The sequence below is a fragment of the Nyctereutes procyonoides genome, unplaced genomic scaffold, assembly GCF_905146905.1.
Source record: "Nyctereutes procyonoides isolate TBG_1078 unplaced genomic scaffold, NYPRO_anot_genome, whole genome shotgun sequence".
Taxonomy (NCBI): Eukaryota; Metazoa; Chordata; class Mammalia; order Carnivora; family Canidae; genus Nyctereutes; species Nyctereutes procyonoides.
This window is the reverse complement of record NW_026575048.1, coordinates 24,442,104-24,456,548: the sequence shown is the minus strand read 5'-3', so window position 1 is coordinate 24,456,548 and position 14,445 is coordinate 24,442,104. Positions and strand designations below refer to the sequence as shown.

The 14,445-nt window shown below is 52.3% G+C and overlaps 1 protein-coding gene across 3 annotated transcripts in view; it reads left to right on the top strand.

The window, feature by feature from the left end:
• The window catches only part of GALNT14 (polypeptide N-acetylgalactosaminyltransferase 14), a 206,073-nt gene that overhangs the window by 153,460 nt on the left and 38,168 nt on the right, over positions 1-14,445 (top strand). For all 3 annotated transcript variants that reach the window (XM_055327343.1, XM_055327342.1, XM_055327344.1), the window contains exons 3-6: positions 2,842-2,940; positions 10,212-10,279; positions 12,682-12,747; positions 12,924-13,045. In XM_055327343.1, the coding sequence (XP_055183318.1) occupies positions 2,842-2,940; positions 10,212-10,279; positions 12,682-12,747; positions 12,924-13,045 (355 nt within the window). The remainder of the gene's footprint in view (positions 1-2,841; positions 2,941-10,211; positions 10,280-12,681; positions 12,748-12,923; positions 13,046-14,445) is intronic.

Sequence of the window (14,445 nt, the reverse complement as noted above, 5' to 3'; positions counted from 1 at the left end):
GGCACACAGCCAGTTTTTGTCAGAGTCAGGATTCTGGCATCACAGCCCAGCTTTCTTTCTCTAACGCTGATGCTGCGTCCTTTGCTCTCCCCCACCTCCTCTTGCCTCTCAGAGCCCCTCGCCCTCTGTCGAACAGGACAAAACCGCCCAATGGGAGGAGTAGCCTGCACATTTGAACTGGATGTTGAAGATAACGGTCGTGACAGTTTTGTCAAGCACGGACTGTTGCCTAACAACATAGTAATAATCTAGGAGGAAAAAAATCTCCTAGTTAAAAATTGTCATCTCCACTTTCCAGATGGAGAAACTGAGGCTCAGAAAAATCCATTCGACGTCCAGCCACACAGTTGAGCCTAAGCTGCACAGCGGTCTTTGTGAGGTTCTTTCAAATCAGCCGTGTTTATTCGGTGTCAGCTACCATGGAAGCTTCTGAATACTATGCTGTAGGACGCTTAAGCAGGATCCTACATGATGAGCAGTCAGCGGACTGGAGAGGACGTGTTTGGTCCGTAGTCCCACAGATGCTCCGTGGTGTACGACCCCCGGGCGAATGTTCTATGAACTGTCTCACGCAGCTCTCGGCTCAGGGTTGAGAACCGTGCCGGGACTGGGACGCTGTGCCCCATGTCTCTCAGATCATCCCTACCTCGTCCAGCACCTCCTCATCCAGGAAGACTCCACCACCCCAGGCGGGGTACGCCTGCCTCTGCTCACCGAGCCCTGTGCGTGTGCAGGCTGCTGGGTCATTGTGTGCATACACGCCTGCCTCCCAGCTGGGTGTGGCCAGGAGAAATGACCTCTGTCCCCAGAAGCTCCCTGAACAGCAGTTTCCCCTACCCTACCCCCCCGGCCCCCTGCACCAGCCGACCCTAAATAACTTACATCACCAAAGCTAGGGTTTGGGGTCCCTTTGCCATCCCCGGGGCTGTCCCCAGTGCCTGACCTTTGGCACAGCCCTGGCAGTTCTGGTCTTGTGAGTCACTCGGTTCGGTCTTTCTTTTTGTCCCCCGTCTCTGACAGAGACAAGGAGGTCCTGCTAATCTCAGTAGGTGAGATTACTGGGAGCCTTTGGGAAGGCTGGCTGCCACACGTTTGAAAACCATCAACTCTAAGTCACCAGCTGAGCTAGGAAGGCATCTCCCAAATTTCTTTCTCCCTTTCTCCATGAATGGGCATCTGCTCTGCACAGTTCTTATTTTAGGGACATGGAGATAGACAAGGATCCTTCCCTAGAGGAACTCATAGTCAAATGGGGAAGCCAGCCCATTCTCAGAAAGTTCTAGAAGAGAGATATGTACAGAATTACAGGAGCACAAACAGCAGGTCATTATTTATCTGGGGGAGTATGGAATGCCTCCACAGCAGAAGGGACATTTGGTCTGGGTCTTGAAGGATGAGTAGGAGCTCATTGGGTGGAGAAAGGAGGAAGGACATTGTTCTGTACAGAAGTCATAGTGTGAGCAGTGGTGGAGAGTTCTGGCAGCACACGATGCTGTCACTGTGGGAGGTCTCGAGGGCTGTGATAGGGACTTTGGACTTTCTGCATCAGGAGCTACTGAGGGCTTTGGGCCAGAAGAAGGCCTGGGCAGAGCTGTGTGTTAGACAGGATAGGAGTGTCAGGGGCAGAGGATGGAGGCAGGAAGACCAGGCAGTCAGGAGGCTGCCACAGGGATACCCGAGAGAAGCAAGGACTCTCAGAGCGGGACCCACAGGGACGAGGGAGGAGGAGTAGATTCCGGAGGGTTTTCTTAGTAGGTGGAGCTGCCATGATACGGTGAAGAGTTGTCTCTGCAGGCCTGAAGGCCTGAAGATCATGACTCACATTTCTACTGTCCCTTCCCCCCGTTGGCCTAGGACTGAGATGAGGTGTTTTCAGCCACAGACTTCTTTGAGAATCTAGTGACAACTATGAATCATCTTCCCAGAGGGAAAAAAACCAAACAGAACCACAACAAACCACACATTTGCATACACTACTTTGCAAACAATTTCGGCGGGCTCCTGGTCCCCTGGAAGGCCAGCCTTGGATCCCTGGACCCCAAATGCAAAGCCCCGAGCTGAGGACGAAATTGGAAAATGAAGAGAAGAAACATTTGACTCACCAAATGTCTGTTATTTACTTCCTCGTTTAATATCACTCCCCGTAATTGGACAGCCCCTGAAAGAGCGAGTAACAGGAGGAAGCACTTACCCAGGGATAGTCCCCGGTGGCACCGGCATCACTTGGCGGGTTTATTTTCATTATTATAGTAATTTTCGGGCTGCGGGCTACAATTTTCCCTTGCAGCGAGGTATTAAATTGAAATTACCCCAGATGTAATTGTCATACGAAATGATCCTGGACACGTGGAAATGAATGCTTTTTCAGGACGGGGTTTTATTGTCTCTGCCAGGGTTTTAGGGCTCTGCCTCGTTAAGCATGCCGGATTTCCACGTGTGTGCCAGGAGGTCGGGGTCCGCGTGGTGTGGTGGGCTGGGGCTGCCGGCCCAGGACACGGACCAGGGAGCAGAGCCCAAGACTTGGCGGTGGCACCGTGTGGCTGCTAGGACCCGCTGTGCATTAACTTGGGCATGCAAGAAATCCCACGCTGATATTCCGTACACTAACTTAATTTGGATCCGAGCTCAAGTTCCCCTGAGGAGGTGGGAAATTTAGTTTCACTCATTTTGGGAACCCCCCCTGCCCTGGGGGTCTTAACCCAGGCTGTGCAGCTGGGGCAGTCCCCGCAGACAGCAGGCATCCCTCTGTGCTGGTGACTTCCACAGTGCCCTTGGTTCCAGCCCTTCGGATCTGCTCTGCCCCCTGAAGGTCTTACTGTCGTCCTGCCTTTCCTTCCCCAGATGTACCATGCTGGTGTACTGCGCGGACCTCCCCCCCACCAGCATCATCATCACCTTCCACAACGAGGCCCGCTCCACCCTGCTCAGAACCATCCGCAGGTAAGACCACCTTCCTGGGCCCTTCCAGGCCTGCCCTGGGAAGAGGGTGTCTGCCCACGGTGGCAGGGGCGGGGGAGGGGGAGGCTGGCCCTGTCATAAAAATGTCAGGCATTTCTGACTCTTAGGACTTGGCTCTGCCAAGTGCCGTGGGCCCCAGCACCTGCATCGCCACAGCCTTCCACGTGGCCACGAGCCACGGTGCAAATCCAAGCAGCCCGAAGACAGTGGCTGACATTGACTTTCCCAGCCACCCACCTTCTGTTCCAACCCTGGTCCTGCTCCGCCTCCCCACCAGCCCTCAGCACCAAGGCTGGGCCCCATTCTTGCTCTCACAAGTGCATCCTTCCTTTGGCCCATGGCCTGTGTGAATCTGGAACATAACAGAAGTTCCAGCACCAGCTCCCAACAGAACTCCCCTCAGAACACAGACGGGACCCTGGGGACTTGGCCCTGGATGTTTTGGCTCCCCTTCCCCGTGCCGTGTCCTTCCACAGCTCTGAAGCTCTCTCCCCATGCCCATCCTCCCCTCAACACCATCTGGCCTCCCCTTCGTCTCTCAGGTCTCCAGCAGCATTGGCATCTCAGACGGTGGCAATGGCAACCATCAGTCACAAGGTCCCCTTATGTGCAGACATGCCACAGCTCATGCTCTCAGCTGGGGAGGTGGGAGGCCACTGCTGTACCCACTCTATAGCTGAGGAAACTGAGACTCGGAGACACTAAATCAAAGCCTCCTGTTGCTCAGCTAACAGTGGTGAAGCTGGGTTCAAACCCTTGCACTCTGACAGTTCTTCTCAGCAGCCTCCATGGGCCAGGCTAGTCTCCCAGGTGGTGTTCAGCATCCCTGGTGTTGGGGCTGGCCCTGGGATAAAGTGCCTGCATACTCCCAGGGCCCCGGGACCCATGGCCGGCACGAGCCCGTCCCTATCTGGTAGGCAGCACAACACCACAACACATGGTCACCTGATCCCACAGAGAGGGAGGCCCTAGGATAGGACCACCAAGCATGGCAAAGTCTCTTGTCATTTCCCTCGCTAAGCCATACCTTCCTCTGCCTCGCTGTGGGCAGGCAGGGAAGCTCCAGGTGATGGGAGGGAGTCAGCAATAGGCTCACCCTGATGGCAGGCACCAAGTCTTGGGTGCCACCTGCCACTTACGACGAATGTCTGCCGTGCAGGGTCCATGTGTCCCATATAAATGCAGGGAGGGACCTGCCCAAACACGCATCGTCTCACCCCTGTCCACCAGGGCAGCTCTGTCTGCTGCCCAGATGTCCTTGACAGCCGGCTGGCTGGTTCCTTCTGCCAGCTGCTTGCCCTGACTGTCCTAGCTGCTGTATTCGCCCCACAGATCACTAGATTCACATTTGATTTTCCAGCAAGTCTTCAGTTCTTGATAAGAAAATGCCCTGAGTCACTGTCAGGAGTCACTGAGAGTCTCACATTAGACTAATAAAGTACCTTTCTGATTTGTAAACCCGAGCAGGTATGTGTCGAGGAACACGGGTACAAGATGATCGGGTTTACCTGGGTCTTTTCTGGTGAAGGGAGACCGTTGTTTCTGGGCCTTGCAGATTGAGCAGCCGAGCAGTGGAGCAGAGGTGGCTGCTTTCAGAATGCCAGCCACAGCCCCACTGCCGTCATGATCTCCTTGGCACTAGGTAGGCTTTCTGGAACAAATTTAGGGCAACCTCTGCCTTTCCCACAATTCAGGGTGGCTATTCCACAAGGTCATGTCTGGGCATGTCTGCCAGATGTTTCCATGAGGACACTATAGGATCAGAGAATGGCTCCTTGCCTTCTGGACTGGCCTCTCTTCTTCCTGAAGGAGTCCTCTGACATCATACACCTCCACCGCCTCAACACACACACACACACACAAAGGCCTTCTGCTGGGCTCCCTTCTGCACATCTCAACTCTAGCACTTAATGCATTTTTCCCAGATGTAATCTTCAATGAATTCCATTAGGGTAAGGACTACATCTTGTTCATCTCTTACCTGAGTTCCCTGTGACTCAGTTGACTGATCAAGGAAATGAGCATAATGACCATAGCTACCACATGGAGTTGCTTTGGTTCAGTCAGGTAAGGAACCAACAACCGTGGCCAGCATAGCCTGGGTACTTGAGCAACATGAGTGAGCTATGTCTGTGTCCACATCTGCATAGTTGCTGAGTTCTCAAAAGAAAAGAGGCTGTGGGGGTACCTGGGGTCACAAGACCTATGGTCAAGTCCTTCCCTTATAAGGCACTTCCTAGCCAGGTGACCTTGTGTGGGTCACTGACTGCATCCATAAGGAAAAGGATAAAAATACCTTTCATGTTTCCAGTGTTCCAGTTCTATCACATTTCCCACAAGAAGACATTACCTGGGGACATGTGGGCGTGTTATAATATCCTGTGGGGCTCCCAAGCCCCTGCATATTTCCCATATAGGGTCACTCCAGCTGCTGCCTGTAGACTCATCCCTTTCAGCTATAAGACATATTTTCCTTTCTCTTCCCACTGCTCCTCCATCTCTTTATAATAGTAATAATGACACTTTATAATAATATTATTAATATTTTAAATGTATGCTGAGCTTTATGGTCTCCAGAACATATTACATCTCACATCAGTTGGAGTCCCATCCGGAACCTGTGAAGTCAGGGGTGCATAAGGTGAAGGGACGCCCAAGGCCACCAGGCTGAGAAGCACAGGAGCCAAGACTGAGGCTTCTGACTTCCTGAGGGAGTGTGGGGGACAGCTAAGGGTGCAGCCCCGGTGCCACTGTCCACCACCCTGATGAGGGCCCTCATGCCCTGAGGCCCTATGCTCTGAAAGGGGACTATGCCCTATGCTCTGAAAGGGGACTTGAGTCCCAACCATTCCACTTTTCAGAAGGCACCCCAGAAGTGCCAGACCATACACCAAACTACTAGGCACTTTGCCAGGAGACCCATGGACCCACTTCATGCCTCTGGGGAACGTCTGACATAGGCCAGGCCCCCTGGCTCAGATCCAAGTGTGATTATGTGGAAACAGCAGAACCTGGGGAGAAGTGTGTGTGGACTAACAGGCTTTTACATCATAAGTAGGGTGAAGGTGAATTTTGGGGATGGAAGTGAGGAAGATTACTTCTAGAAGTTTCCATGGCCCGGTATTATTTGCCCTGGGATTTGCTACCTTCCTCATACTCCCTATCTCCATGCACTAATAAATCACTGGCACTGAGATGGACCTGAATGAGGAGCACTTCCTATCTCATTTTGTCATCAATGAAAGGATCTTCTCTAAGGTATCTTTCATCTTTAATGTTCCAGAATTCTGATGGCATTGGTGTTAGGCTCTGAAAAAAAGATGCTCAAGGAGAGGACTGAATGTACCCTCTCCCTCCCAGCCCCCAGCACTTGGCCAAGCTTTCGTCCCTCTGACCATCCCTGCCCAAGCCCTCTGGCCCCCTGGCCCCCTGAGCTCCTGAGGTAGCTAGGGGGCTGGGGGCTGGAAGGACACACATGGGGCACTCAGAGCCAGGCAGCAGCCTGATGGGGGTGGATGATGTGGAGAGGGAAAGAGTCACAACTCAGATCAGCGAGGGGACTTCTTTCACTTCAGAGAGAGAAAGCAAGCCCTGAGGAATCGTTCATCCAGTGGGTCCCTGTGTATGCGTGAGACCCAGGGCCATCCCCTTTCCTTTCGAGGGATCCTTCAACCTTACACCTCCCATGGGGGCTCTAGCTCGGGTGCAGTTGATCTCTTTATATCCTGAATCTCCTTACTGCTACTTTTTTGTAAAATCCTGGATTTAGAAAAACAAGTTCTTAGGTTAGGGTGGATAGGAAATGGGACTCTGGAGTGAGATATCCCTACTCTGCTACCAACTGTGTGACCCTGGATAAGCTCCTGTACCCCTCTGCCTCAGTTTTCTTTTCTGTAAAACAAGAGCTACTGATAATTACCTCATATGATTATGGAGAAGAGTGAGTACAGATAGGTAAAGCCCTTGACGCAGTGCATGGCACCGAGGGAGCCTGTACAAGTGACAGCAGGCGCCGTGATGCTCCTCCAGCCAGGGTAGGCAGTAGTGCTGTGGCTCTCACACTTGAGCCCACATCAAATCCCCTGGAGATTCCCATCCTAACTCAGGTGTCCTAACTCAGTATGGCTAGTGGGGCCCAAGTATTTACATTTGCAACAAGTCCCCAGGTGATGTAGATGCTGCTGGCCCTGGGACCACGCTTTGAGAACCAGAATCATCATTATTGCCAATACCCGGATTCTGAAAGCAGCCACGGTGCTACGCTCAATGCTAAGCACCTCTCATGCAGCCGAGAAAGGTACTGCAAGTTCAGCACCTAAGTACCTCAGTACTGAAGCTCTGAAGCCAGCGAATAGCAGATATGAGGATAGAGTACTTGAACCCAAGTCAGCCTGACTCCAGAACAACTAAACTCAACTGTCAGCCTGCCTCAGGTCTTCATTCAACTGGTATTTATGGAGCATTTGATAAACCCTGCCTGCATATAGCACCTCGGAGTTCACAAAGCAATTTCAAATACATTTCCTCATTTCATACGCACAAAAGCCTGTGAAGTAGGTCAAGTATTAATATCTCCTGCCTTTACAAGGAAAATGTAATTACAGATGAAAACGAAGGCTGGGAGCAGCCTGGCGTCTCGTTCAGGATTGCATAGCTAGTAGATGGTGGAGGCCACCTGGCCTCCCACGCTGCTCACATGGCCTTGCCCGCCGCCTCCCAGGATGCTTTAGTGTGGGCCCCACCGTTAGGGCCCAGCAGCGGAAAGTAGAAGGTGTAGGTAGACGCTGGCTACACAGCTACCCCCTGGCAGAGAAGTGAGCTATGTGTAAGGAGACTCCATTCTAGAATACTTTCCGGGAAGAGTACGATCCGGGTATGCCAGTGAGGTGAGCACTCGCTCCCATGCTGAGGCTCTAGGGAAGGAGCATGGAACGGCCAACAGCCATAGTGGGAGAGAGGCTTATCCTAAGCTGGAGGAAAAGGAGGGCTGGCTTTGTGGTAGAGGGGCTGGTGAAGTGTTCTGGTGGACAAACGGGGGTGATGGAGCAGCCAGGGTCCAGGTGGTGGGAATGGCAGCGATATGCAGAGGGGAGGGCCCTGCGCCAGGCCAGGTCCCCTGGGCTAGACCTGACCTTTCTCCTCGAGCCACCCTCGGAGCCCAGAACACCTGCCCATCTCAGGCCCTCCCAATCCTGAGCCACTTTTCCTGCAGCCCCCCGCTATCACTCCAATTGCTCTGATTAGAGGAGCAAAAACAAGCCAGGTGTTACCAGGAAATGGTCTAATTAGCACTTAGTGCTGACGATTTCGGAGTTGTTTTTTTTTTCTTTTTTAAACCCTGGACATTTTTTATTCGCTAATCATCTCTCAGTTCAACCAGCACAGAGCTGCACGCGATTTACCTTTTGATGTTCACAGAAGAAGAACTCTTGAATTTCAAAGAGCCGGCAGGGATTTGGGGGGAATCTCATGCAGAAGCTGCAGCCTTAATCAAACCTCATTAGAGGGTATTCTTCAAGCAGGTTTTCCTCTCTTGCTGCCTCCCTCCCCGCTTCCCTGTCTGATTAGGGGACTGGTTATTGGGTTGGTGTGTGTTTTCTTTGGGACTGTCAATTGATCCCATGTGGCGAGGGTCTCCTCCCACCACCCTCTGCCCCTCCCTGTCTCCACCTCCCAACCAAGAGCTCAGGGCTTGGAGTCAGGGTTCCTCTCTCACCTTATACTAGTTGCCATGGTGAGAATTAAGGCTTCATAAATAAAAGTAGCTCCAGGCAAAGTTCTCCTCCTAGAGAGTCTCTTCATCCTGCTTCCACAGGGTGGCTCACCTCAGCGGGGCTCAAACTGGCCCTCCTGAGAGGAGAACACTCAGTGCCTTCACCAGCACCATCTGAACCCCTCCCCAACCCGCACAGGGCCACGGGCATCCCATGGTGGGCGGGGTGGCCCTGGAACGTGTCTGAGGAACCGTGTGGTTTGGGATGTTCAGAGGCTGATTATGGCCTGAGACCCCCAGAGGAACATGGAAACCCAGCCTTGCCTTGTGAGTACAGATCCACAGCATAGGCTGACATGTGAAGTCAATCCCAGAATCATTACTGCCGCACAAAAATAGTGGTAATTGCCACTTCGAGCTAGACATGGTGCTAAATGCTCTAGAAACATTTTCTCTCCAATCCTCCCAACGGCCAAGTGAAGTAGATACTACTGTTCTTATTCCTGTTGTGCAGATGGGGCTACTCACTACACAGAGCGGTAGAGCCACTTGCCCAGGATCCCACAGCTTGTAGCAAGTAGCTCCTCGACTGCCAACTTCTGGCAGGTAGAACAGGCCTTCCCTTTGGTCCTCGTAGAACCTAAGCACATAGTAGGTGTGCAGTATACACCCCTGGAGGGAATGATGGGCCACAGCTCTGGTCTGGCCTCTGGTGACACAGAGAGTACTGACAAGGACCCTGCCTCCAGAGATAGGACCATCTAAAGGGGCCGGCAAAACCAGCCCTCAGAGTCCGGCATGGAGAAGGCCGCAGGATAGTGCTCACTGAGTAGCTGGGAAGCTGTTAGGGAGTAAATGTGTTGAACTGGTGGCAGAGGAAAGGTGTTTCATGGCATCAGGGGCGACCAGGCTCTTGGTTATGAACAAGCAAGATGCCACCAAATCAGGGCCTAAAGCATGAGGAGGCTGGGAACAGGGGCCGTGTCCAGATTGTGAAGAGCATGCTGAGGGTTTGAGTGTAGACAGTGGCGAGCCACTGTGACGTTTTGTCAACTTATTTGTTTGCATGAGTGAGGAAAGTCACACTTTCCAGAGATCAGACCTAGGCTCCAGAAAGCTCCCTCTTAAGGCCCTGAGAGGATGGCCTGGGCAGGTCAAGGCTGCTGCAAAAAATGGGGCAAAAGTTGAGCTTCTATCTTATACAGAGGTATAAGAGGTGGACGTGGTTTGAGGGACCTTTTCTAGTAGAACCAGGAGGTCTTGGTCACTGGATACGGGGCTTTTGGGTGGCAGCAGGGGAGGGCAGTCATTGAGGATGACTCCTGGGTTCCTGTCTCGGTGCCAAGTGCATGGGTGGCATTCCCTAGGAGAAAGCGGGGTCATATCCCAGGGGCTCCCAGGTGAGTAGTGTGACGGCACAAGCCCTTTGGTTGCTCTGACTTTTCATTCCTCAAATGCGATGGTGTCTATTTAAAGCTCCGGTTAACACATATGTTTGCCACTAGAAGTCTTAATTATCTCCCCTCCTTCCACCTCACAGCGTATTAAATCGCACACCTATGAATCTGATCCAGGAAATCATATTAGTGGATGACTTCAGCAATGACCGTAAGTATCTTGGCCCCCTGGCTCTGTGGGTACAAGTTTCTGTTCCCAGCCCCCAAGTAACAGGCAGGGGCAGTCCATTGGTTTTCCAGGGATGGAGGAAAGCCTGAGTTTGTAGCAGATATGGAAGACTTGGAGTGTCCATGAGGGGCTCGAGAGGGAGATAAGCCTTATATTTTAAAAAACAATTTCTTGGGGCACCTGGGTGGCTCAATCGGTTAAGTGTCCTTCAGCTCAGGTCATGATCTCGGGGTCTTGGGATTGAGCCCCACATCAGGCTCCCTTTCCAGTAGAGAATCTGCTTCTCCCTCTCTCTGTGCATGTGTGCTCGCTCACTCTGTCTCTTTCAAAACAAATATTAAATAAAATCTTAAAAAAAAAAAAAACAAATACCCCAAATTTCTTGGATTCTCTGCCGTGAGTCTTTGAGGACCTATGCAGTAAATTTAGTAGATCCTTGATTGGGTTGGGGGGTGTGTGTGTGCACACACACGTATGTCACTGCCCCCTAACCAACGTTCTTGGACATGGAAACCTTCAGAGGATTGACCCTGGGACCCAGAGCTGAGAGCAATTTGTATCACTAGAGGTTCCTGACTTGTATCTGGGGTAATCTGCTAGTCTGAGCCGAGTCTGAAACACCCTCTCCTTTCATTCCTGCACGAGGGCTGGGTGGACTCTGGGGGGGGGGGGGAGGGTGCCATTGGGACATCCCATCACCTGGCCATGCCCAGTGAGTAGCTGCCTTCTGACCATCCAGCCAATGGGCACTTTTTCCTAGCTACCCTATTAAAGAACCACATCTCCTTTCCCCAAGAAGAGCATGTAGGTGTCCTCAGATGTGTGTGTGTTAAGTTTGATGGACATGACAACTGTAGAAGCATCCTCAGATGTCAAGTGTTGGTAGTGCTGACTCCTCTGAGAGCCATCACCCCAGCAGCCTGGGTACAGTTCCAGGCAGGACCAACTCTTCCCGGTGACAAACCAGGGGGTGCAGGCAATGGCCCTGGGGACAGCTGCAAGCCCTAGGAGAAGAGTCTGTCCCCACCAGTGCTGATGCTGAAAGCTAGGCATAGGAGCCACTACCACCCCAAAGTCTGCTATAGGATGGCTGTAACCCACACCCATGGCATAGCCACACCCATGGCACCGGGCCCAGAGTAGTAAGGTAAGACTCTGAGTACTGAAACTTGGTGATCTCCCTTCCCTAGAGAGGAAGGAGTGGGAGGTGGCCTGGCACTGAAGCTGGAGAAGCATAGACTGCTGGAATGACTCAGAAGTGGAACAGCTTTGTGGAGCCAGACTGCCCAGCTTCAAACCCAAGACCTGTCACTTATGCACTGGCTATGTACCTCTGCCAGAGGTTAACTTCCATGTTCCTCAGTTTCCCTGATGTACAGTGGAGATCATTATAATTATATGGTTTATGTAAGGATTTAGAAGTGTTAACACATCAAAGTGCCTGGAACAGTACCCGGCCCAGAGGGAGCCTCTGTGAGTCTTTGCTATCACTCTGTAGAGTCCAGAGCCAAAGAGAGGCTAAGGTTGGTAAACCAGTGAAGCAAAACCAACATGGTGGTGTCACAATATAAAGTTTAAAGGATTGATAAATTAAGCAAGTGACAGGGCAAGCAGGCAAGCCAGAGGGTTGGGTGATGCTTAAGATGCACCTCCTGCCCATCCTGGCACATTCCCCCAAACAGTGGAAAGTTAAGCCAGCTCTGTGTGATGGGATACACTGGACAGATCACTTAACATATGAAGTCCCTAGTTACCAAAAGTCCATGATCAGAAAGGAAACTCTGAAATCCATCTCATCCATTGTGTGGTCTCCCAGCAGTTTTTGCTAGACCCCACTAGAGTGAGCAGGATTCTGTCTCATGTTTTTAATTGTGAAAAAGGAGAAGAGTCTCCAGGTGACCATACCAAGAATTCCCATCTGGAAGTGTGTCCTAGTAAGCGCACAGGTGCTGCTGTGTGACTGACCTGCTTCAAAGAGGCCAGCCACCTTGGGGCGCCTAGATGGCTCAGTGGTTGAGCGTCTGCCTTTGGCTCAGATTGTGATCCTGGGGTCCCGGGATCAAATTCTGTCATCAGGCTCCCAGGAGGGAGCCTGCTTCTTCCTCTGCCTATGTCTCTGCCTCTCTATGTCTCTCATAAATAAATAAAGAAAATTTTTGGAAAAAAAAGAAAGACCCCCTTGAGGCCACTTGGCGTGGACTGGGCCTCGTTGTATCTCAATAGAAATGGTCAGTCTACCTTGTCCAAAACCCACAACCACCCCTGGAGTCGGGACAGGGCTCTGCAGTTGGGGGTGGGGACAGCAAGCTGGGCTGTCTCACCTACTCTTCCGGTTCACGTCCATCCCGGGGTGCTCATGCCCACATAACCTTTTATCTTCACAGCTGACGACTGCTTGCAGCTCATCAAGTTGCCCAAGGTGAAGTGTATACGCAATAGTGAGCGGCAAGGTAGGTCTGTGCAGGGCGGCAGGCCCCTGGGGCGTAAGTGGTGGGGGGGTGTTGAGGGTGTGTGTGTGCATCTGGGTGTGTGTTTAGTGTGTAGGGAATGTCCTGTGGCTCCTCCATGAGCTCTCTGGGAGATGGAAGGACAGGGGCACAGCCTTGTCTGTTTGTCCCTACCACAGGTCTGGTCCGGTCCCGGATCCGGGGCGCTAATGTCGCCAAGGGCACCACTCTGACTTTCCTGGACAGTCACTGCGAGGTGAACAGGGACTGGCTCCAGCCCCTGCTGCACAGAGTCAAAGAGGTGAGTGGGTCAGACTGTGGGTCAGGGTGCTGCGTCCCCACCTCCTCTCAGCTCTCTCAAGCCAGTATTTCACACATGCCCCCCGGGACCCTCTGGGAGGGAGCATGGCACTGATTCTATCCCCATGTTAAAGATGGAGAAACTGAGGTAGAGCAGCCTGCCCACAGTCACAATGCAGGCAGTGGTGGGGCAAGGCCAGGGACCTATTCTTTGTATCACACTGTCACCGCAGCAGGCCTGTGAGTGGGGCTTCTGGCAGCAGCTGATACATGGTGCGTGCAGAACTATTTCTGCCAGACAATAGAAGATTCCAGAAAGGGAGCCCTGATGAGTGCCATTTGTGACAAGGAGGCAGTGGAGTTAACTGGGCCTTGTCACCCAATTCCTGAGGCTTTTGTCATTACCTCCACCCATGCATCACCCTTGCCTAGAGGCCAAGGCAGGTTGGCAGGATGCGAAGAAACCTAATTCCTTGCCTCTGCCTACCCTTGAATTGCTCTGGAATTCTGTATGCTTTCTCTCTCCATGTCTCAGTTACTCCTTTTGAAAGTGAAAAAACCTTTCTCTGACGTTCCCACTGTTACTTTATATTCCGCAAAGACCATCCTCCCTGGTCCTGACCTGCAGACGGCACTGTGCCTTTGTGCAGGTCCCACCCTCCCTGAGTTACGGATGGACTCGCACGGCTGCTACGAGGTCGGGTATTTTTCACATGCCCATTTCTCAGACAAGGACACAGATTCAGGGGAGTGGTGGGACTTGGGCTGATTTTCCTTGGCTGGCACCACCCGCACCATCTCCCCTGTGCTGTGGCGATCTCCTTCTCCCCTTTTTTCCTTTGTGGTGGCCACTCTGCTCCTACCTACTAATGACTGTGTTGAGGATGAAAGAATCAGTATATGTGAACTGCTCAGAGAAGTGGGAAATCCTTCCTGACTTTGTTCATCCTGATGAGAGACATCGGTGGGTTTGCAGGGCTCTCGCACATGGGCCCAGACGGTCATACCCATCCCTGTGACCACTGCCCTGAGATTGAGGGATGCTTAGTGCTGTTTAGGAAAATCCTCTGTCTCCCTCTTTCTGGCACAATCCAGGTGAAGAGGTCTGCATTGAGGAATAGTAGGTTATGAACAGACTGTTTAGTTGAAGGGCTTTGCCTGGCCCTAGAGGCCCTTACAAATCCTCCCTGCACTGTCCCAGAGAGGAGGGGGTTGGGGGTGGGGCTGAATGTACCAACCCTCTATCAGGTGGTTTGTCCTCTGCCCCCCCCCACCCCGGTGAGCAGTCACCTCATTAGCATAAACTCAGGTTGGGTGAAAGAGGATTACTGTATATAACAAAGATGCCCCCCCCCCCCCGCCCTCTCCTCCCCCCATCCTACCCCCCCCCGTCACCATGGA